The sequence below is a fragment of the Oncorhynchus gorbuscha genome, unplaced genomic scaffold (assembly GCF_021184085.1).
Source record: "Oncorhynchus gorbuscha isolate QuinsamMale2020 ecotype Even-year unplaced genomic scaffold, OgorEven_v1.0 Un_scaffold_873, whole genome shotgun sequence".
NCBI classification, from domain to species: domain Eukaryota; kingdom Metazoa; phylum Chordata; class Actinopteri; order Salmoniformes; family Salmonidae; genus Oncorhynchus; species Oncorhynchus gorbuscha.
This window is the reverse complement of record NW_025745856.1, coordinates 258,315-282,672: the sequence shown is the minus strand read 5'-3', so window position 1 is coordinate 282,672 and position 24,358 is coordinate 258,315. Positions and strand designations below refer to the sequence as shown.

Below are 24,358 nucleotides of genomic sequence, written 5' to 3'. Positions count from 1 at the left end.
CTGTACTGGGGAGCTGTACTGGGGAACTGTACTGGGTGGTGACTGGGGAGCTGTACTGGGGAGCTGTACTGGGTGGTGACTGGGGAGCTGTACTGGGTGGTGACTGTGGAGCTGTACTGGGTGGTGACTGGGGAGCTGTACTGGGGAGCTGTACTGGGTGGTGACTGGGGAGCTGTACTGGGGAGCTGTACTGGGGAGCTGTACTGGGGAGCTGTACTGGGGAGCTGTACTGGGGAGCTGTACTGGGGAGCTGTACTGGGGAGCTGTACTGGGGAGCTGTACTGGGGAGCTGTACTGGGGAGCTGTACTGGGGAGCTGTACTGGGGAGCTGTACTGGGGAGCTGTACTGGGTGGTGACTGGGGAGCTGTACTGGGGAGCTGTACTGGGTGGTGACTGGGGAGCTGTACTGGGTGGTGACTGGGGAGCTGTACTGGGGAGCTGTACTGGGTGGTGACTGGGGAGCTGTACTGGGTGGTGACTGGGGAGCTGTACTGGGTGGTGACTGGGGAGCTGTACTGGGGAGCTGTACTGGGGAGCTGTGGCTGGGGAGCTGTGGCTGGGGAGCTGTGGCTGGGGAGCTGTGGCTGGGGAGCTGTACTGGGGGTGGCTGGGGAGCTGTACTGGGGGTGGCTGGGGAGCTGTACTGGGTGGTGACTGGGGAGCTGTACTGGTGAGCTGTACTGGGTGGTGACTGGGGAGCTGTACTGGGTGGTGACTGGGGAGCTGTACTGGGGAGCTGTACTGGGTGGTGACTGGGGAGCTGTACTGGGGAGCTGTACTGGGGAGCTGTACTGGGTGGTGACTGGGGAGCTGTACTGGGGAGCTGTACTGGGTGGTGACTGGGGAGCTGTACTGGGGAGCTGTACTGGGTGGTGGTACTGGGGAGCTGTACTGGGGAGCTGTACTGGGGAGCTGTACTGGGTGGTGACTGGGGAGCTGTACTGGGTGGTGACTGGGGAGCTGTAGTGGGGAGCTGTAGTGGGGAGCTGTGGCTGGGGAGCTGTGGCTGGGGAGCTGTACTGGGGGTGGCTGGGGAGCTGTACTGGGGGTGGCTGGGGAGCTGTACTGGGGAGCTGTACTGGTGGTTGGCTGGGGAGCTGCACTGGGGAGCTGTACTGGGGGTGGCTGGGGAGCTGTACTGGGGGTGGCTGGGGAGCTGTACGGGGTGGTGACTGGGGAGCTGTACGGGGTGGTGACTGGGGAGCTGTACGGGGTGGTGACTGGGGAGCTGTACGGGGTGGTGACTGGGGAGCTGTACGGGGTGGTGACTGGGGAGCTGTACGGGGTGGTGACTGGGGAGCTATACGGGGTGGTGACTGGGGAGCTATACGGGGTGGTGACTGGGGAGCTATACGGGGTGGTGACTGGGGAGCTGTACTGGGGTGGTGACTGGGGAGCTGCGCCGGGTGGTGACTGGGGAGCTGCGCCGGGTGGTGGCTGGGGAGCTGCGCCGGGTGGTGACTGGGGAGCTGCGCCGGGTGGTGACTGGGGAGCTGCGCCGGGTGGTGACTGGGGAGCTGCGCCGGGTGGTGACTGGGGAGCTGCGCCGGGTGGTGACTGGGGAGCTGCGCCGGGTGGTGACTGGGGAGCTGCGCCGGGTGGTGACTGGGGAGCTGCGCCGGGTGGTGACTGGGGAGCTGCGCCGGGTGGTGACTGGGGAGCTGCGCCGGGTGGTGACTGGGGAGCTGCGCCGGGTGGTGACTGGGGAGCTGCGCCGGGTGGTGACTGGGGAGCTGCGCCGGGTGGTGACTGGGGAGCTGCGCCGGGTGGTGACTGGGGAGCTGCGCCGGGTGGTGGCTGGGGAGCTGCGCCGGGTGGTGGCTGGGGAGCTGCGCCGGGTGGTGAATGGGGAGCTGCGCCGGGTGGTGAATGGGGAGCTGCGCCGGGTGGTGAATGGGGAGCTGTGCCGGGTGGTGAATGGGGAGCTGTACTGGTGAGCTGTACTGGGTAGTGGCTGGGGAGCTGTACTGGGATCTGTGCTGGGTGGTGAATGGGGAGCTGTGCTGGGTGGTGACTGGTGAGCTGTACTGGGTAGTGGCTGGGGAGCTGTACTGGTGAGCTGTACTGGGTGGTGACTGGGGAGCTGTACTGGTGAGCTGTACTGGGTGGTGACTGGGGATCTGTACCGGGTGGTGACTGGGGAGCTGTACCGGGTGGTGACTGGGGAGCTGTACCGGGTGGTGACTGGGGAGCTGTACCGGGTGGTGACTGGGGAGCTGTACCGGGTGGTGACTGGGGAGCTGTACCGGGTGGTGACTGGGGAGCTGTACCGGGTGGTGACTGGGGAGCTGTACCGGGTGGTGACTGGGGAGCTGTACCGGGTGGTGACTGGGGAGCTGTACCGGGTGGTGACTGGGGAGCTGTACCGGGTGGTGACTGGGGATCTGTACCGGGTGGTGACTGGGGATCTGTGCCGGGTGGTGACTGGGGATCTGTGCCGGGTGGTGACTGGGGATCTGTGCCGGGTGGTGAATGGGGAGCTGTGCCGGGTGGTGACTGGGGATCTGTACTGGGTGGTGACTGGGGAGCTGTACTGGGTGGTGACTGGGGAGCTGTACTGGTGAGCTGTACTGGGTAGTGGCTGGGGAGCTGTACTGGGGATCTGTACTGGTGAGCTGTACTGGGTGGTGACTGGGGAGCTGTACTGGTGAGCTGTGCTGGGTGGTGACTGGGGATCTGTACTGGGTGGTGGCTGGGGAGCTGTACTGGTGAGCTGTACTGGGTGGTGACTGGGGAGCTGTACTGGTGAGCTGTACCGGGTGGTGACTGGGGAGCTGTACCGGGTGGTGACTGGGGAGCTGTGCCGGGTGGTGACTGGGGAGCTGCGCCGGGTGGCGACTGGGGAGATGCGCCGGGTGGCGACTGGGGAGATGCGCCGGGTGGCGACTGGGGAGATGCGCCGGGTGGCGACTGGGGAGATGCGCCGGGTGGCGACTGGGGAGATGCGCCGGGTGGCGACTGGGGAGATGCGCCGGGTGGCGACTGGGGAGATGCGCCGGGTGGCGACTGGGGAGCTGCGCCGGGTGGCGACTGGGGAGCTGCGCCGGGTGGCGACTGGGGAGCTGTGCTGGGTGGTGACTGGGGAGCTGTACTGGTCCCTCCCACCAACACACACAGTCCCCTCCCACCAACACACACAGTCCCCTCCCACCAACACACACAGTCCCCTCCCACCAACACACACTGTCCCCTCCCACCAACACACACTGTCCCCTCCCACCAACACACACTGTCCTCTCCCACCAACACACACTGTCCCCTCCCACCAACACACACTGACCCCTCCCACCAACACACACTGACCCTCCCACCAACACACACTGTCCCCTCCCACCAACACACACTGTCCCCTCCCACCAACACACACTGTCCCCTCCCACCAACACACACTGTCCCCTCCCACCAACACACACTGTCCCCTCCCACCAACACACACTGACCCCTCCCACCAACACACACTGACCCCTCCCACCAACACACACTGACCCCTCCCACCAACACACACTGACCCCTCCCATCAACACACACTTATAATATCCAACACACCACTACACTGACCCTCCCCCCCCTCCCTCCTCACCTGTGTTAGAGCGCTGAATGAGTCCAGGCTTGCCCCCTTGGATGGGTCCAGGGGGGTTAAGGGCTACGGGAGTCGGGGCAGGGGTGGCTGTGCTGGCGGGGGCGCTGGCAGTCTGGGTGGGGGGCTCCTTGACCCCCTCCATGGCCATGAGGACAGAGGACAGCTCCTGGAGAGGCATGTTACCCAGCTCAGAGGAGAAGGGACTGGGAGGGTTCTCCAGACACATCAACCAGCTGGTGTTACCTGGACCGGAGAGAAGTCAATTACCCCCCTGGAGTCCACTGATGCCCCGGTGGGTCAATCTAAGTCACATCACAAAATCCCCATCAAAATCAGTCAGTTTAAGTGAAAATCGGTCTTATCACGTAAACGGGGTCCAAATAGCTAAATGATCCACAGTATGACATCATAAAACCATTCCATATGTCAGCTTAACACCCCCCACCTCCAATGACTTAGACTGTTAGGAATGAACCAATTAACCATAGGGGTGTGTCACTTGAGTGGGTTGAGTCACTGATGTGATCTTCCTGTCTGGGTTGGCGCCCCACCCTTGGGTTGTGCCGTGGCGGAGATCTTTGTGGGCTATACTCGGCCTTGTCTCAGGATGGAAAGTTGGTGGTTGAAGATATCCTTCTAGTGGTGTGGGGGCTGTGCTTTGGAAAAGTGGGTGGGGTTATATCCTTCCTGCTTACCCCTGTCAGGGGTTATCATTGGATGGGGCCACAATGTCTCCTGACCCCTCCTGTCTCAGCCTCCAGTATTTATGCAGCAGTAGTTTGTGTTGGGGGGCTCGGGTCAGTCTGTTATATCTGGAGTACTTCTCCTGTCCAATCCGGTGTCCTGTGTGAATTTAATTTTCTTTCTCTCTCTCGGAGGACCTGAGCCCTAGGACTACCTGGCCTGACGACTCCTTGCTGTCCCCAGTCCACCTGGCCGTGCTGACCTTGCACCCTCGACAACCACTGTGATTACTATTATTCGACCATGCTGGTCATTTATGAACATTTGAACATCTTGGCCATGTTCTGTTATAATCTCCACCCGGCACAGCTAGAAAAGGACTGGCCACCCCTCAGAGCCTGGTTCCTCTCTAGGTTTCTTCCTCGGTTTTGACCTTTCTAGGTGTTTTTCCTAGCTACCGTGCTTCTACACCTGCATTGCTTGCTGTTTGGGGTTTTAGGCTGGGTTTCTGTACAGCACTTTGAGATATCAGCTGATGTACCAAGGGCTATATAAATACATTTGATGTGATTTGAATTAGTCAGGTCAGAGGAGAAAGAGAGAAAATAATCTGTATCTTCCGAAACAGATGAAGAGGAAGTTATTCAACAGGTGTGTGTGTGTGTGTGTGTGTGTGTGTGTGTGTGTGTGTGTGTGTGTGTGTGTGTGTGTGTGTGTGTGTGTGTGTGTGTGTGTACGTGTTTACCTGAGGGTCTGCGTATGAAGATCTCGGCCCATCCCTGGGTCAGAACGGGCAGGAACTCTGCCAGGCTGGGCTTGTCTTTGAGGGGGTCCTTAGGGGGGCACAGGGGGAAGGAGAGGGGGCTCCAGGCCATCCAGACAGGGGCCGGAGGAGGAGGAGGGGGAGAGAGGGGGACACCACACAGCTCTCCCCCCTCAGAGGGTGAGACCAGGGGGCTGAGGCTCTGGGCTGGACCTGCACGGAGGGCATGGCCACCTGAGGGGGGGGGGGGGAGGGGACGGGCGGAGACAAGGAGGAATTAGTGACATATCACCATCCCTACCTTACATGGAACGAAGGAGAGATAGAGACACCCCTTCAGATTAGTGGATTCAGCTATTTCAGCCACACCCATTGCCCCAGAACATTATTCCTCACACAGCCATGCAATCTCCATAGACTAAACATTGGCAGTAGAATGGCCTTACTGAAAAGCTTAGTGACTTACGTGGCACCAACATAGGATGCCACCTTTCCAACGAGTCAGTTCATCAAATTTCTGCCCTGTAGAGCTGCCCCGGTCAGCCGTAAGTGCGGTTATTGTGAAGTGAAAACGTCTAGGAGCAACAACGGCTCAGCGAAGTGGTAGGCCACACAAGCTTAAAGAACGGGACCGCCGAGTGCTGTCCTCAGATGCAAACTGCCTCTGGAAGCAAACTCAGCACAAGCACTGTTCGTTGGGAGCTTCATGAAATGGTTTTCCATGGCCGAGCAGCCGCACACAAGTCTAAGATCACCATGCGCAATGCCAAGCGTCGGCTGGAGTGGTGTCCACCATTGGACTCTGGAGCAGTAGAAACGCAATCTCTGGAGTGATGAATCACTTCGACGGACAAATCTGGGTTTGGTGGATGACAGGAAAACGCTACCTGCCCCAATGCATAGTGCCAACTGTAAAGTTTGGTGGAGGGGGCTGTTTTCTGGGACTGTTTTTCATGGTTCGGGCTAGGCCCCTTCGCTCCAGTGAAGGGAAATCTTTACAGTACAGCATACACTGACATTCTAGATGATTCTGTGCTTCCAACATTGTGGTAATAGTTTGGGAAAGGCCCTTTCCTGTTTCAGCATGACAACGCCCTGTGCACAAAGAGAGATCCATGCAGAAATGGTTTGACAAGGTTGGTGTGGAAGAACTTGACTGGCCTGCACAAAGCCCTGACCTCAACCCCATCAAACACCTTTAGGACGAATTGGAACACCAACTGCGAGCCAGGCCTAAATCTCATAACATCAGTGTCTGACCTCACTAATGCTCGAGGCTGAATGGAAGTAAGTCCCTGCAGCAATGTTCCAACATCTAGTGGAAAGCCTTCCCAGAAGAGTGGAGGCTGTTATAGCAGTAATGTTCCAACATCTAGTGGAAAGCCTTCCCAGAAGAGTGGAGGCTGTTGTAGCAGTAATGTTCCAACATCTAGTGGAAAGCCTTCCCAGAAGAGTGGAAGCTGTTATAGCAGCAATGTTCCAACATCTAGTGGAAAGCCTTCCCAGAAGAGTGGAGGCTGTTATAGCAGTAATGTTCCAACATCTAGTGGAAAGCCTTCCCAGAAGAGTGGAGGCTGTTATAGCAGCAATGTTCCAACATCTAGTGGAAAGCCTTCCCAGAAGAGTGGAAGCTGTTATAGCAGCAATGTTCCAACATCTAGTGGAAAGCCTTCCCAGAAGAGTGGAGGCTGTTATAGCAGCAATGTTCCAACATCTAGTGGAAAGCCTTCCCAGAAGAGTGGAGGCTGTTATAGCAGTAATGTGCCAACATCTAGTGGAAAGCCTTCCTAGAAGAGTGGAGGCTGTTATAGCAGCAATGCTCCAACATCTAGTGGAAAGCCTTCCCAGAAGAGTGGAGGCTGTTATAGCAGCAATGCTCCAACATCTAGTGGAAAGCCTTCCCAGAAGAGTGGAGGGGGACCAACTCAATATTAATGCCCACGATTTTGGAATGAGATGTTCACTTTAGATCATGTAGTGTATAGAATAGATAGCTAGATAGAGAGAACATCCCCTTCCTACCTGACATGGATCGTACTCTGATGACAGTCGAGAGAGAGAAGGATAGAGAGTGAGAGACAGAGAGAGTTCCTCCTCTTCCTACCTTACATGGATCGTACTCTGATGACAGTAGAGAGAGAAGGATAGAGAGTGAGAGAGTTCCTCCTCTTCCTACCTTACATGGATCGTACTCTGATGACAGTAGAGAGAGAGAAGGATAGAGAGTGAGAGAGTTCCTCCTCTTCCTACCTTACATGGATCGTACTCTGATGACAGTAGAGAGAGAGAAGGATAGAGAGTGAGAGAGTTCCTCCTCTTCCTACCTTACATGGATCGTACTCTGATGACAGTAGAGAGAGAGAAGGATAGAGAGTGAGAGAGAGAGAGAAGGATAGAGAGTGAGATAGTTCCTCCTCTTCCTACCTGACATGGATCGTACTCTGATGCGTGAGGCTCTGTTGAGCTGTTGACTGGACTGGGACTCCAGTTTGGCCGGAGCCTCTTTGGTCTGACGGGTGTGAAGGGAGGGGTCTGACCTACAGGGGGCAGGAGAGAGACCGGATATTACTGACAGTGTGTGTGTTACCGTGTGTGTGTGTGGGTTACCGTATGTGTGTGTGTGTGTGTGTGGGTTACCGTATGTGTGTGTGTGTGTGTGTGGGTTACCGTATGTGTGTGTGTGTGTGTGTGGGTTACCGTGTCTGTGTGTGTGTGTGTGTGGGTTACCGTGTCTGTGTGTGTGTTACCGTGTGTGTGTGTGTGTGTGTGTGTTACCGTGTGTGTGTGTGTGTGTGTGTTACCGTGTGTGTGTGTGTGTGTGTGTTACCGTGTGTGTGTGTGTGTTACCGTGTGTGTGTGTGTGTGTGTGTTACCGTGTGTGTGTGTGTGTTACCGTGTGTGTGTGTGTGTGTGTGTGTGTGTGTGTGTGTGTGTGTTACCGTGTGTGTGTGTTACCGTGTGTGTGTGTTGTGTGTGTGTGTGTGTGTGTGTGTTGTGTGTGTGTGTTACCGTGTGTGTGTGTGTGTGTGTGTGTGTTGTGTGTGTGTGTTACCGTGTGTGTGTGTGTGTGTGTGTGTGTGTGTGTGTGTGTGTGTGTGTGTGTTACCGTGTGTGTGTGTGTGTACCGTGTGTGTGTGTGTGTGTGTTACCGTGTGTGTGTGTGTGTGTGTGTGTGTTACCGTGTGTGTGTGTGTGTGTGTATGTGTACCGTGTGTGTGTGTGTGTGTGTGTGTGTGTGTGTGTGTGTGTGTGTGTGTGTGTGGGTTACCGTGTGTGTGTTACCGTGTGTGTGGGTTACCGTGTCTGTGTGTGTGTGTGTGGGTTACCGTGTGTGTGTGTGTGTGTGTGTGTGTGTGTGTGTGTGTGTGTGTGTGGTTACCTGGTCATCTCTCCCCCTCCTCCCAGCCTCTCAGCCATGTCCATTCCCAGTAGGGCCTGGCTCCTGACCCCACCACTGGTCGTTATGGTGATCAGCTTGTTACCCACCAGCCAGGTCATACTGCGACCCCCCGCAAGAAGGAACTCTGCTATAGGAGACCTGGCAAAGGTTAAGGGTCAGGGGTCAAGTCAAGGTCACTTCGTTCAGAGGGCTTATGGCAGTTGATAATCATAGAAGACCTCCTTTCCCCCCGTTGTGATTGGGTGAATAATGAAGACTAGAGTGAAGACCCACGAGGTCACTAATAAAGGCAGAAAATATCCCGTGGTCAACCCCCCGTCCGTCCGTACCTCTTGGGCAGCGCTGAGAAGTTGGAGAAGACGTATCGAGCCATCATGTCCAGACAGGTCTCCGTTAACTCCAGGTGGACGGTCTTTAACCCATCGTCTGCCTGGCTCACGGTGTTCTCGTCAGAAGAACCCAGACTACACGTGGTGCTGGAGGTGTGCATCCTACAGCCAGGGGGTGCCAGAGAGGGTGTCAGAGAGGGGGCCAGATAAGGGTGTCAGAGAGGGTGCCAGATAAGGGTGTCAGAGAGGGTGTCAGAGAGGGGTGCCAGATAAGGGTGTCAGAGAGGGGTGTCAGAGAGACACACACACCAGTGGAGGCTGCTGAGGGAAGGACGGCTCATAATGACGGCTGGAACGGAGTGAATGGAATCAAAACACCTTCTAAATATAAATAACCTCTGATACCATTACAACAACTCCCTTCCAGACAATATTATGAGCCGTCCTCCCCTCAGCAGCCTCCACACACACACACGGTAACCCACACACACGGTAACCCACACACACGGTAACCCACACACACGGTAACCCACACACACGGTAACCCACACACACGGTAACCCACACACACGGTAACCCACACACACGGTAACCCACACACACGGTAACACACACACACACACACACACACACACACACACACACACACACACACACACACACACACACACACACACACACACACACACACACACACACACACACAGCCTGGCTCTTATCTTTCTCTCAGGTGTACACCGCTGATGTACAAACACAGACGAGCCAATCTCTCTCTCCCACACACACAAACAAGCTGGGACTTGGTATAAGTAACTGTAGCGGCAGCCTGGGCGCTTGAAATGATCCGTCATCCATTCCCTCTGTGGATGTGAAGTGCTTACTGCTGACAGGGTGTCTCTTCTACAAAGGCCCGGGAACCACAGCTGGTGTCAGAGATAGAAGAAGACCAGGCACTTTTATGTTGAAGGAGAGAGAGAACACTAGAACAACACGCTGCTCAGAACTGAGGGCCCGGGGGAACTGATGTACCGTAATATCCAACCTGGTCTACATCTCCCTTCAGCATTCCTTCCTGGAGACCCGGCCATCGCATCCCGGTAACCACGGTAACCACCGCCAGGGGAAACAGAACACCCTAACGGAACACTGTAGGACAAGTCATACCGGTCTTCAAGGGGAGTGACATCGCCACAGGGAACGGGTTTGACGTAGGAACCGAGAGTTCAGACAAACAACGTCCAAACTACAACAGGAAGTAGTTAGGAAGTAATCTTATGGAGTAAACAGATACTTTCAGCCTCCATGTCCACACGTCTACATGATATACTAGATATTGAGACTGTATGTGTTTTAAACTAATGTAGATCATTCAAACTGCCTGTCTGTCTGTCTTACTGTCTGCCTGTCTCCCTCCCTCCCTGTCGGTCTGTCTCCCTCCCTTCCTGTCTGTCTGTCTTCAAGCCCTGAGACACTGAGACAGTAGCATCCTTCCAGCCCTGAGACACACTGAGACAGTAGCATCCTTCCAGCCCTGAGACACACTGAGACAGTAGCATCCTTCAAGCCCTGAGACACACTGAGACAGTAGCATCCTTCAAGCCCTGAGACACACTGAGACAGTAGCATCCTTCCAGCCCTGAGACACACTGAGAGACAGTAGCATCCTTCCAGCCCTGAGACACACTGAGACAGTAGCATCCTTCAAGCCCTGAGACACACTGAGACAGTAGCATCCTTCCAGCCCTGAGACACACTGAGACAGTAGCATCCTTCCAGCCCTGAGACACACTGAGACAGTAGCATCCTTCCAGCCCTGAGACACACTGAGACAGTAGCATCCTTCCAGCCCTGAGACACACTGAGACAGTAGCATCCTTCAAGCCCTGAGACACACTGAGACAGTAGCATCCTTCAAGCCCTGAGACACACTGAGACAGTAGCATCCTTCAAGCCCTGAGACACACTGAGACAGTAGCATCCTTCAAGCCCTGAGACACACTGAGACAGTAGCATCCTTCAAGCCCTGAGACAGAGACAGTAGCATCCTTCAAGCCCTGAGACACATTGAGACAGTAGCATCCTTCAAGCCCTGAGACACACTGAGACAGTAGCATCCTTCAAGCCCTGAGACAGAGACAGTAGCATCCTTCCAGCCCTGAGACACATTGAGACAGTAGCATCCTTCAAGCCCTGAGACACACTGAGACAGTAGCATCCTTCAAGCCCTGAGACACACTGAGACAGTAGCATCCTTCAAGCCCTGAGACACACTGAGACAGTAGCAGGGATACAAAGGGGGGATGATAGATTAATGGAGAGATGACATAACCTGAGCCCTTTAGAGGAAGGAACAAGTGTGAGACGAGAGAAGAGGAACATTCCCTCTTCTTCCTGTAGGTGGCTCGTGCCTCTAGGAGTTATTTTCCCTCTACCTACGTCAGTTCTGTCCGTCTTGTGTAACAGAATATAACAAACGTCTTGTCTGTGTGCCAAATGGCATCCTATTCCCTATATAGAGCACTACTTTAGACCAGGGTCCATAGGACACCTCTGAACAAAAGCATATAGACACTGCAGCTCGCTCTCCCAAGAGGTTATGGCTGATGCTATCGCTAACACAGCGGAGTCAATCACCACCTTCCGGAGACACCTGAAACCCCACCTCTTTAAGGAATACCTAGGATAGGATAAGTAATCCCTCTCACCCCCCTTAAGTTTTAGATGCACTATTGTTAAGTGACTGTCCCACTGGATGTCATAAGGTGAATGCACCAATTTGTAAGTCGCTCTGGATAAGAGCGTCTGCTAAATGACTTAAATGTAATGTAAATGTAACACCAATCGCTAACACCAATCGCTATGGCTAATGCTAATGGTATTGCTTTTGCTAATGCTAACTCAGACCAAGTCCCAGCTTGTGACCAGCACAACCCAGCAGCACAGTTTACACAGCAATCAGAGTGTTCAACCCTTAATTGACCCTTGACCCGGTGGCACTGACCCAGCTGCTCCGGTGGACACCGATTCAGACCGCCATGACCCCAAAATGACCAAAGAATATCTTTCCCTTACATCACCAGATCGGTACCGTCCTTAAGGTACTCGTTTGGGAGCACATCACGACGGAGCAATTCTCACCTTCACCTGGTCATATTGAACGGTTAAGAACATGGTTTAGTGTTCAGATCAAGTCTGGAGACCTAGTCCCTAAATAGGCCTCCACTTTCGACCAGGGATGAGAAGTGGGGTTCCACCTGGGACGGTGACCGTGGTGATTTCCAGGACCCTAAAACCCTTGAGGCACAACGACATACAGTCTGAGGGGAAGGGTTCTGTGTCAGTCTCCTATCTGTTACTACTGGGCTGTGCCTCAATCCATAAGGACGCTGCCTCTTGAAGCACAACGACATACAGTCTGAGGGGAAGGGTTCTGTGTCAGTCTCCTATCTGTTACTACTGGGCTGTGCCTCAATCCATAAGGACGCTGCCTCTTGAGGCAGGGAGAGGGAGGCAGCGAGCCATTCGGAATGAGACAGGGCCGTAGTGTTATTCCATCATCAGTTTATCCAGCCAGCCATCACAACGACAGCTCTTTCTCAACATAGTTCTGCATTGCAGCAGTGGCTGTGTCCGATAGTGTTTCTCTTTCTCTCTCTGTGTTCAAACAAATAAAGGACAAAAGTTGTGTTGTATTGAAGTTCAACTAAACAGGTGTTCCATTGAAGGACAGACAACCTGATGATACCTGGAGACAAAGGCCTTTATGAGCTCATAGAACTAATAGAGGTACGGACTGAAGGACAGACAACCTGATGATACCTGGAGACAAAGGCCTTTATGAGCTCATAGAACTAATAGAGGTACGGACTGAAGGACAGACAACCTGATGATACCTGGAGACAAAGGCCTTTATGAGCTCATAGAACTAATAGAGGTACGGACTGAAGGACAGACAACCTGATGATACCTGGAGACAAAGGCCTTTATGAGCTCATAGAACTAATAGAGGTACGGACTGAAGGACAGACAACCTGATGATACCTGGAGACAAAGGCCTTTATGAGCTCATAGAACTAATAGAGGTACGGACTGAAGGACAGACAACCTGATGATACCTGGAGACAAAGGCCTTTATGAGCTCATAGAACTAATAGAGGTACGGACTGAAGGACAGACAACCTGATGATACCTGGAGACAAAGGCCTTTATGAGCTCATAGAACTAATAGAGGTACGGACTGAAGGACAGACAACCTGATGATACCTGGAGACAAAGGCCTTTATGAGCTCATAGAACTAATAGAGGTACGGACTGAAGGACAGACAACCTGATGATACCTGGAGACAAAGGCCTTTATGAGCTCATAGAACTAATAGAGGTACGGACTGAAGGACAGACAACCTGATGATACCTGGAGACAAAGGCCTTTATGAGCTCATAGAACTAATAGAGGTACGGACTGAAGGACAGACAACCTGATGATACCTGGAGACAAAGGCCTTTATGAGCTCATAGAACGCTGCTCTGAATGTTCTCAACAACAACAGCTGCCTGTTGCTTTGGAGTTAAGAGGTACAGACTGAAGGACATGGAGAAGGGGACTCTTCAAATTAAATTAAAGATTACCTGAATGGTAGTTAAAAGAGTTGACTCCCTGTTGCTAGCAGGTGTGTGTGTGTGTGTGTGTGTGTGTGTGTGTGTGTGTGTGTGTGTGTGTGTGTGTGTGTGTGTGTGTGTGTGTGTGTGTGTGTGTGTGTGTGTGTGTGTGTGTAAGAAAGCAGACCACCAGTGGTAGGTAGGCAGAACAGCTGTAGCCAGTAGGTGTCGGCTGAGGCACCAAGTCAGTTGTCGCGTTCCAAATGGCACCCTAATCCCTATGGTAGTGCACTACTTTAGACCAGGGCCCTATTCCCTATGCAGTGCACTACTTTAGACCAGGGCCCATAGGCAACCCCATAGGGCTCTGGTCAAAGGTGGTGCACTATGAAGGGAACAGCGTGCAGTGTGAGGCGTTGCCATAGTCACACACTGAGGCGTTGCCATAGTCACACACTGAGGCGTTGCCATAGTCACACACTGAGGCGTTGCCATAGTCACACACTGAGGCGTTGCCATAGTCACACACTGAGGCGTTGCCATAGTCACACACTGAGGCGTTGCCATAGTCACACACTGAGGCGTTGCCATAGTCACACACTGAGGCGAGTCTGTTAGACCTTCTGTTCGAGGAATCCCAAATACTGTACTTTCTTATAGGCACAGATCTAGGATCAGCTCAACTGGCCCCAATCCTATCCCTAACCATTAGAGTGGAAACACAAAACTGGTCTTGGATCAGTGTGTAAAGGGGAAGCTCCTCAGGCTGTCTAGTGATCGTCTCCTGCACCCTGCTGGTCAGGAGGGGGACTGACAGTTATACAGATTGTAACAGGGCCTGGTAAACTACACACTTCTTCCTCCGATCCTGGTACTTTTATAGCCTGGTCCCAGATCAGTTCTTCCCTCTCCTTGGGACAATTTGGATTAGAACTAGTACTTCAGTAGCCTGGTCCCAGATCAGTTTGTGCTCTTGCCAATTCCATAGGAGATCATTGTCAAGACAAATTGTTTGGCATGATGACGAGTCACCATGATAACAAACAGACTGGCTAGTATTTGAGAGCTGACTAGTTGAGTGTCAGCTGAACTAATTCCGCATCTGACAGACTGCTCAATAACAACCTATGGACTCCTATGGGTTGGAGATACACAGATGGAGAGAGAAATTATGAAACATTATCTAACCACCACCAACTGCAATGTCTGATTCACTTTTCACTCAGCCCCTCTCACAGTCAGCCCCTCTCACAGTCAGCCCCTCTCACAGTCAGCCCCTCTCACAGTCAGCCCCTCTCACAGGTAGCCACTCTCACAGGTAGCCACTCTCACAGGTAGCCACTCTCACAGGTAGCCACTCTCACAGGTAGCCACTCTCACAGGTAGCCACTCTCACAGGTAGCCACTCTCACAGGTAGCCACTCTCACAGGTAGCCACTCTCACAGGTAGCCACTCTCACAGGTAGCCACTCTCACAGGTAAGTATGTGTAGTGATTGGTGCATGGCAGGAGTCATTGAGTCAGTTGGAGACACCACAAAACCCCCAACTCAGTCAGTCACTCTGTCATAGATAAGGGGTAGCATAATTCTGGTAACTTTCCCCAAAATTCCCAGACATCCCAATTGGAATATTCCTCGAATCTGGAAGGAATGATCGGGAAATCCAGGAATTTTCCAACCGGGATTTCTTGAAAACCTGGGAATTGTGGGAAAGTTCCCGTAATTTTGTAAGTCAGATAATCAACGAATCCCAACATCCCACAAACAGACAGATGGTTGTAAATCAGCGGAGGAAGCTGAACACGGAGCATCTGTGGGTCAAACAAACACAATGCAACAGAAAACTACACAGGCAGCATGCAAAGCATGTGTGTAAGACTGGCTTCTCATTGGCCCAGAACGCAATAGTCCCTTCCCACAGGGAAGAGGAAAAGCCAATCATTGGTAGCAGTGGCTGTCAGTCTTGTCGTCTCAGTACACTGCTGGGAGTAGGGCCATGTTTTTCTCCAGCCATTCAGTCAGTCGGGGTAAATTAAATCCAGTCAGCACAGCAAAACCCAGCAAACACCACAACCGAAAACAAACAAAAATAACTATTCATAACAAACCAAAGCATCAGAGAAGTTAAAGAAGCCAACACGGGGTTACCAGGAAAACATTGACAGAAATCTAGATGTTTTCCAAAGCACAAACCGCATGCAACAAAATCACTCAAATGTTTAAAAAAAAGAAGAAAAAGATGACGATTGCAGCCCAGAACCACTCAACACATCCTCCTCCAGCATGCCACCGCCACCCAACCCAGGTTTCCCTGGCAACCGCCCACCGGTCCTTATGACGACGGCTCCCCCCAACGGAAGCAAGAAAAGTTATTTTCTGGGTTTTATTTCCTGGTTACCCAGAGTGCTCTCTACCTGCGCACCGCGTGCTCGGAGACGCTGATGCTTCGGGAGCGGAATGCGTCCATGGCCGACAGATCTCTCAGCTCTTTAACGGGAGAGCCGGTACTCGCCGCGACGCCCGCTGCCATTGACGCCTGCTGCTGCTGGTGGTGGGCCTTCGCCATTTTGGCTGCCCGTAGGCTGGGACCATGGCAACGTGGCAGGAGTGGAGGTGTGGGGGTAGGGGACAGGTTGGTGGGGGTAGAGGGCAGGTTGTGTGTGTGGGAAAGGGGGTGTGTGGGATTGTGTGTTGGAAAGAGGGACAGAGTAGGGTGGGCGAGGGAGGTGAGGGCGGGGGAGGGAGGTAACGGCCAACAGGAAACAGAAATCAGGATATGTCGCCAGTCACGTCAGAAACGGCCCCGAACGACCACCAGGTGACCAACGGAGACACGGGCAAGGGGGTGGGGCACGAAGGTCAAAGGGTCAGAGGGCGAAGGTCAGGGGGATGAGCAAAAGAGAGTGTGCCAATAGCAATGGAGGGATCCAGGGTGTCACCGACCCCACCAACAACGCAGCACCCAGTCAGAGGAGGGGATGGGGGGGGGGGGGGGGGTCAAATCAACCGAAGAGTAAACAAAAACAAACAAACAAAAACAAGTTGAGAAAATGAACAGCAGTAAAACACTATGAACAAATAGGAACAGAACTATCAGAAAGGAAGGAACAACTACAGAGCAGCAGGGAGAAAAAACAGCATCAGCTTTTCCACAACAAACACAAACGCCTCCTGAAAGAAAACGAGACGTCATCACATTGAGCAGCAAGAGGAGAAGCCGACGTTGCCATGACTCAGGATGCATCCCAAACGGCAACCTATTCCCTCTACGGTGCACCACCCTATGGGTCAAAAGTAGTGCACTGTGAAGGGAATAGGCTGCCACTTGGGACACAGAGATCTGTTATAGGAGGATGGACTCCGAGCAGGAGGGGTTCAAATCAACACAACTGAAACAACCAACTGAAGAGATCGGCGCGGCCTGAGGAGGGTTAATATAAACCAATGAACACAACAAGGGGGAAGGAAGAGGTTAAAGGTTAAAAACAAAAATCAACAACAAATGACAGAACCAACTGAGAGGAATGTGTTGGATGAAGCAGGTGTCGGAGGAGGAGAGCACGGCTGATCTAAAAACACAAGAACCAATAAATCACCAACACGTGATCTACTGTCTAACGACACACAGAGGTCTCATATACTACGACACACTGTCCATCTAAGTCGAAGACATAGTTGGATTCTGTAACCACCAGAGAGGACAAGTTACAGGAGAAACCACGTTTAATGTGAGAATAGTCTAATGATGCCCTCACTGCTTTGCTTTATTTCAAACCTTCATTACTATAGAAACGTAGCTACAAGCTGAAAAGAGCCCCTGGTACAACGATCAGGTTAATATTATACAGCTGTCTGAGATGTGTTTTTACACCTGACATGCATCTCTCCAACTCCCACAGAGGTACAGTAGATAGAGTAAGTATACATAGGAGGTCAGGGGGTCTGGGACGGTGGGGGAGGGTCAGGGCAGGGTTAGGAGGGGGTCAGGATAGGGTTAGGAGGGGGTCAGGACAGGACAGGGTTAGGGGGTCTGGGATGGTGGGAGGGGGTCTGGGACGGTGGGAGGGGGTCAGGGCATCTGGGAAGGTGGGGGAGGGTCAGGACAGGGTTAGGGGGTCTGGGACGGTGGGAGGGGGTCAGTAAAGGGTTAGGAGTCTGGGGCAGAGGGAGGGGGTCAGTACAGGGTTAGGGGGTCTGGGACGGAGGGAGGGGGTCAGTACAGGGTTAGGGGGTCTGGGACGGAGGGAGGGGGTCAGTACAGGGTTAGGGGTCTGGGACGGAGGGAGAGGGTCAGTACAGGGTTAGGGGGTCTGGCAGGGTTAGGGGGTCTGGCAGGATTAGGGGTGTGGCAGGGTTAGGGGGTGTGGGACGGAGGGAGGGGGTCAGTACAGGGTTAGGGGGTCTGGCAGGGTTAGGCGGTCTGGGGCGGAGGGAGGGGGTCAGTACAGGGTTAGGGGTCTGGCAGGGTTAGGGGTCTGGGGCGGAGGGTCAGGACCGGGTTAGGGCGTCTGGGACGGAGGGAGGGGGTCCGTACAGGGTTAGGGGGTCTGGGACGGAGGGAGGGGTCAGTACAGGGTTAGTGGGTCTGGCAGGGTTAGGGGGTCTGGGACGGAGGGAGGGGGTCAGCACAGGCTATTAATAGAATGTTGTTATTATGTGTTACTATTGAGAGTTAACATGGGAGTGTGCTTGTTACTATGGTGCGTTACTATGGGAGCATGGGCGTTGCCATGGAGGGCACAAAGAAATCAGGAAGTGACATTTTGAGCGCCAACAGAAGAGAGGGAAATCAGGAGGAGAAAGAAGGAGAGAGAATCTACTCTTCTCCCCAAAGTCACCACAGAAAAAGCAAGGGAAGCGATTGGGAGTGGAGGGGGTGGGCCCCAAGTCCATGGTCAACATTGATGGATAAGTCAACTTGCTCACAGAATTTTAAAAAAGAGCGATTCTAGACGATGTCAGTCAGGTCAGGACTTGATTATGACGGAATTCCAAGCTGGGTAGCTAGGGATTTTGATTGACACTCCAAAGGAACCATTAGGGTGGCCTGATTATGGGTAGAGGGTAGGATTTAGGTGGGACAGGGTTCAGGAAGTCACTTGTGTCTGATTTAATTATTAGCTTTTATTATAAGATTTTATAAATGTGATTTTATTTGGAGATTATTTCTCTGAGCATCTCTTTAATAGATTGCAGTCAAACAGCTACCCTGATGAGAAAAAGCCTTTGATCTCAAGAGAGAGCGAGTGAGAGAGAGAGCGAGAGAGAGAGCGAGAGAGAGAGCGAGAGAGAGAGCGAGAGAGAGCGAGAGAGAGCGAGAGAGAGCGAGAGAGAGCGAGAGAGAGCGAGAGAGAGCGAGAGAGAGCGAGAGAGAGCGAGAGAGAGCGAGAGAGCGAGAGAGAGCGAGAGAGAGCGAGAGAGAGCGAGAGAGAGCGAGAGAGAGCGAGAGAGAGCGAGGAGTACAGTGACACGACAGAGAGACAGAGTGAGAAAGAGAAAAGACCCATCTCCTCTCTCTCCACCTCTTTGTGTATCTTGTGGTAATAATGTGCGTGAGTTGACAACAACAACCAACAGAAAATATTTACCAACAAAAACAAACCACCAAAACAGAAATGATCACCATAGCAACCTGTGGGAAACCAAAACAACCATCACACCACAACGACAGTCATGCTGAGTCCTGTGTTAGCTTGACAACACCAACCTCCTGTACGGCCATGCGGTCACAAGATCTTCAATGAGCAGTCATGTGACCCGGCCGTGTGTGTGTGTGTGTGTGTGTGAGTGTGTGTGTACCTCTTGGGCCTCTCATTGAGGCTGGTGCTGCGAGCACGGAAGCTGCTCTGAGTGTCCTGGGTGTCATCGAACGGCATCAGAGCATTAGAGCGCAGACCCTGGAGAGAGAGAGAGGGGAGAGAGAGGAGAGGGGGGAGGGAGGAGAGGAGAGGGGAGAGGGGGAGAGAGGAGAGAGAGAGGGAGGGGGAGGGAGGAGAGGAGAGGGAGAGGGGGAGGGGAGGAGAGGGGGAGGAGAGGGGGGGGAGAGGGGGGAGGAGGAGAGAGGAGAGGGGAGAGGAGGAGGGGAGAGAGGAGAGGAGAGGGGGAGGGAGAGAGGAGGGAGGAGAGGGGGGAGGGAGGAGAGGGAGAGGGGAGGGAGGAGAGGAGAGGGAGGAGGGAGGAGAGAGGAGGAGGGGAGGGAGGAGAGGAGGGAGAGGGAGGAGGGAGAGGGGAGAGAGAGAGAGGGGAGGGAGAGGGGAGGAGAGGGAGGGAGAGAGGAGAGGGAGGGGAGGGGGAGGGAGAGAGGAGAGGGAGAGAGGAGAGGGAGGGAGAGAGGAGAGGGGAGAGGAGAGAGGAGAGGGAGAGAGAGGGGAGAGGGAGGAGAGGAGAGAGGAGAGAGAGAGGAGAGGGAGAGAGAGAGAGGAGGAGAGGAGAGGAGAGAGAGGGAGGGAGAGAGGGGAGAGGGAGGAGAGGGGAGAGGGAGAGGGGAGAGGGGAGGGAGGGAGAGGGAGAGAGGAGAGAGAGAGGGAGAGAGAGGGGGAGAGAGGGGAGAGAGAGGGGGGGAGAGAGAGGAGGAGAGAGAGGGAGAGAGGGGGGAGAGAGAGGGAGAGGGAGGGAGAGGGAGGGAGGAGAGGGAGAGGGAGGAGAGGGAGAGAGGGGAGAGAGAGGGGAGAGGGGAGAGGGAGAGGGGAGGAGAGAGAGAGAGGGGAGGGAGGAGAGAGAGAGGAGGGAGGAGGGAGGGAGGGGAGAGGGAGAGGGAGGAGGGAGGAGGGAGAGGGGGAGGGAGAGAGAGGAGGAGAGGGGAGAGGGAGGAGAGAGAGGGAGAGAGGAGAGGGGAGAGGAGAGAGAGAGAGGGAGAGGGAGGAGAGGGAGAGGGAGGGGAGAGAGGGAGGAGGGAGAGGGAGAGAGAGAGAGGGAGGGAGAGGAGAGAGAGGGGAGGGAGGAGAGAGAGGGAGAGGGGAGAGAGAGGGGAGAGAGAGGGAGAGAGAGGGAGAGAGAGAGGGAGAGAGAGGGGAGAGAGAGGGGAGAGAGAGGGGAGGAGAGAGAGGGAGAGAGAGAGGGAGGGGGAGAGAGAGAGGGGAGAGGGAGAGAGGAGAGGGGAGGGAGGGGGAGAGAGGAGGGAGAGAGGGAGGAGGGGGAGAGAGAGGGGGAGAGAGGGAGGAGGGGGGAGAGAGGAGAGGAGGGAGGAGAGAGAGAGAGAGGGAGAGAGAGAGAGGAGGGAGGAGAGAGAGAGGGAGAGAGAGGGAGAGAGAGAGAGGAGGAGAGGAGAGAGAGAGAGAGAGGAGAGAGAGAGAGAGGGAGGAGAGAGAGAGGGGAGAGGGGAGAGGGGAGAGAGAGGGGGAGAGAGAGAGAGAGAGGGAGAGAGAGGGGAGGGGGGGAGAGAGAGAGAGAGAGGAGAGGGGAGAGGGAGAGAGGAGAGGGAGAGAGAGGGGAGAGGGAGGGAGAGAGAGAGGAGGGAGAGAGAGGGAGAGAGAGAGAGGGGAGGAGAGGAGAGAGAGAGAGAGGGGGAGGGAGAGAGAGAGGGGAGGGAGAGAGAGAGAGAGAGAGAGAGAGAGAGAGAGAGAGAGAGAGAGAGAGAGAGGAGAGAGAGAGAGAGAGAGAGAGAGAGAGAGAGAGAGAGAGGGAGAGAGAGAGAGAGAGAGGGGGAGGGAGAGAGAGAGAGAGGGAGGGGGGGGAGAGAGAGAGAGAGAGGGGAGGGAGGGAGAGAGAGAGAGGGAGGGAGGGAGAGAGGAGAGGGGAGGGAGGAGAGAGGAGAGGAGAGGGAGAGAGAGAGAGAGAGAGAGGGAGGGGAGAGGGGAGAGAGGGAGAGGGAGAGGGAGAGAGGGAGAGGGAGAGGAGAGAGAGAGAGAGGGAGAGGGAGGGGAGGAGAGAGAGGGGAGGGAGGGAGAGAGAGAGGGAGAGGGAGGAGGAGAGAGAGGGAGAGGGAGGAGGGAGGAGAGGGGAGAGGGAGGAGGGAGGAGAGGAGAGAGGGAGGAGGAGGAGAGGAGAGAGGGAGAGAACAGAGGAGAGGAGAGAGAGGGAGAGGGGAGAGGGAGGGGACAGGAGAGAGAGGAGAGGGAGGACAGGAGAGAGAGGAGAGGGAGGACAGGAGAGAGAGGGAGAGGGAGGACAGGAGAGAGAGGGAGAGGGAGGACAGAGAGAGAGGGAGAGGAGGGAGAGAGAGAGGGAAATGGGAGGAAAGAGAGAGGGAGACACGAGGGAGAAAGAGAGACCAGGAGAGAGAGAGGGAGAGAGAGGGGGGGGGAGAGAGAGAAAGGGTGAGAGAACGAGAGAATAGTACTGAGCAGAGACCCGAGAGCACAGAGTACAGAGTTAAACCAGAGAGACACAATGACTGAGAAGAGGAGGGAGAGAGAGTTACAAGGAAAATGTCTCAGGAAACAGGTAGATTATGAAACGTGTAAACAGAGACCACCTAAACCTGGTGATGTACTGCACAAAGTCCTTTCTGAAGGTGAGACACAAGCGGATAAACCTGGAGATGACATGGAGATGACTGGTGAAACCTGGAGACACAATGTACTGGTTAAACCTGGAGAGACACAATGTACTGGTTAAACCTGAGAGAGACACAATGTACTGGTTAAACCTGGAGAGACACAATGTACTGGTTAAACCTGGAGAGACACAATGTACTGGTTAAACCTGGAGAGACACAATGTACTGGTTAAACCTGGAGGAGAGACACAATGTACTGGTTAAACCTGGAGAGAGAGACACAATGTACTGGTTAAACCTGGAGAGAGAGACACAATGTACTGGTTAAACCTGGAGAGGCACAATGTACTGGTTAAACCTGGAGAGGCACAATGTACTGGTTAAACCTGGAGAGGCACAATGTACTGGTTAAACCTGGAGAGACACAATGTACTGGTTAAACCTGGAGAGAGAGACACAATGTACTGGTTAAACCTGGAGAGACACAATGTACTGGTTAAACCTGGAGAGGCACAATGTACTGGTTAAACCTGGAGAGGCACAATGTACTGGTTAAACCTGGAGAGAGGGGGGTGGAGAGAGAGGAGGGAGAGAGAAACAGAGAGGAGTTAGAAAAGGATAGAGGTAGAGAGAGAGAGAGAAACAGAGTGAGAGAGCGTGTGTGTGAGCGTGTGTATCCGGTACTCACTTGGAGGGGTTGGTGTAGGGCAGGGAGATGGCGAACACACTGACGTACTGCTCTGCTACAAAGTAAGCATAGAGATGTGGCAGCCGCACCAGAGCTACACCACACACACACACACACACACACACACACACACACACAGTTAGCATGACAATAATCTAACCTTGCCATGTGGCACCATCATCAACAGGTAAGGATGTAATGGGGTCACTAAACTCTACAACTGAACAATCTTCCCTGTAAAGACACTAAAGTATATAACATGACTGTGTGAGGTATATTAGGTGTGTTTCCCCATATGTAAACATCATCTAACATGAACTAGGAAGTGAAATACAAAGAATCCTTCACACATTCATTGGCTGATCTAGCTTCCTGTATAAACAGATCCTGTTCTCTGATTGGCTTCCATCTATCAGGGCGTGTAAACTAAGGTGTGTTCTCACTGGACAGGAATTCCAGCATGGGCGACGCCATGGCGACGGTTGCCGAGATGTGAGTCAGCTTGACGATGAGGGCGGGGAGGAGTTTAATCATGATGTCAGGCATCTCCACGGTGCACATTGTCAGGGCAACCACACACTGCTTGGCACAGCGGTATATCAGCCCTGCTTCCAGACACTGAACCAACTCCCTCTGAGAGATGAAGATGGAAAGACAGAAGAGAACAACGATGATGTTATTTACGATCAGATATTGAGATGAAACTCTCAAAAAGGCACAAGCTGTTTTTACCCGAGGATTATGGTCACTTGCCCAAATGTTTTATTTTCTACTTAGGCCTACAGTCGCAGATACCATTAATGGAATTGTCTTTCACTCAAACATGGGGTCACTTTTTACCAGCCATAGTATCTAGTGATTTAAAACATTTTTACCAGCCATAGTATCTAGTGATTTAAAACATTTTTACCCGCCATAGTATCTAGTGATTTAAAACATTTTTACCCGCCATAGTATCTAGTGATTTAAAACATTTTTACCAGCCATAGTATCTAGTGATTTAAAACATTTTTACCCGCCATAGTATCTAGTGATTTAAAACATTTTTACCCGCCATAGTATCTAGTGATTTAAAACATTTTTACCCGCCATAGTATCTAGTGATTTAAAACATTTTTACCCGCCATAGTATCTAGTGATTTAAAACATTTTTACCCGCCATAGTATCTAGTGATTTAAAACATTTTTACCAGCCATAGTATCTAGTGATTTAAAACATTTTTACCCGCCATAGTATCTAGTGATTTAAAACATTTTTACCAGCCATAGTATCTAGTGATTTAAAACATTTTTACCAGCCATAGTATCTAGTGATTTAAAACATTTTTACCAGCCATAGTATCTAGTGATTTAAAACATTTTTACCAGCCATAGTATCTAGTGATTTAAAACATTTTTACCAGCCATAGTATCTAGTATTTACCAGCCTAAAAAAAAGCTACATTGAATAGACCAAGAAAACTCATCAACGTGCTAACGACTCACAGAAAACTCATCAACGTGCTAACGACTCTCACAGAAAACTCATCAACGTGCTAACGACTCACAGAAAACTCATCAACGTGCTAACGACTCACAGAAAACATCAACAGAAAACTCATCAACGTGCTAACGACTCACAGAAAACTCATCAACGTGCACAGAAAAACGACTCACAGAAAACTCATCAACGTGCTAACGACTCACAGAAAACTCATCAACGTGCTAACGACTCACAGAAAACTCATCAACGTGCTAACGACTCACAGAAAACTCATCAACGTGCTAACGACTCACAGAAAACTCATCAACGTGCTAACGACTCACAGAAAACTCATCAACGTGCTAACGACTCACAGAAAACTCATCAACGTGCTAACGACTCACAGTAAACTCATCAA

General features: G+C 52.9%; 1 protein-coding gene across 1 annotated transcript in view; it reads right to left on the bottom strand.

Annotated features, from left to right (window-relative positions):
* The window catches only part of LOC124020654 (tuberin-like), an 81,289-nt gene that overhangs the window by 6,060 nt on the left and 50,871 nt on the right, over positions 1-24,358 (bottom strand). Inside the window, 9 exon segments of the mRNA XM_046335896.1 lie at positions 3,582-3,824; positions 5,011-5,262; positions 7,453-7,565; positions 8,408-8,566; positions 8,758-8,919; positions 19,154-19,253; positions 21,775-21,884; positions 22,479-22,572; positions 22,922-23,111. Of these exon segments, the coding sequence (XP_046191852.1) occupies positions 3,582-3,824; positions 5,011-5,262; positions 7,453-7,565; positions 8,408-8,566; positions 8,758-8,919; positions 19,154-19,253; positions 21,775-21,884; positions 22,479-22,572; positions 22,922-23,111 (1,423 nt within the window).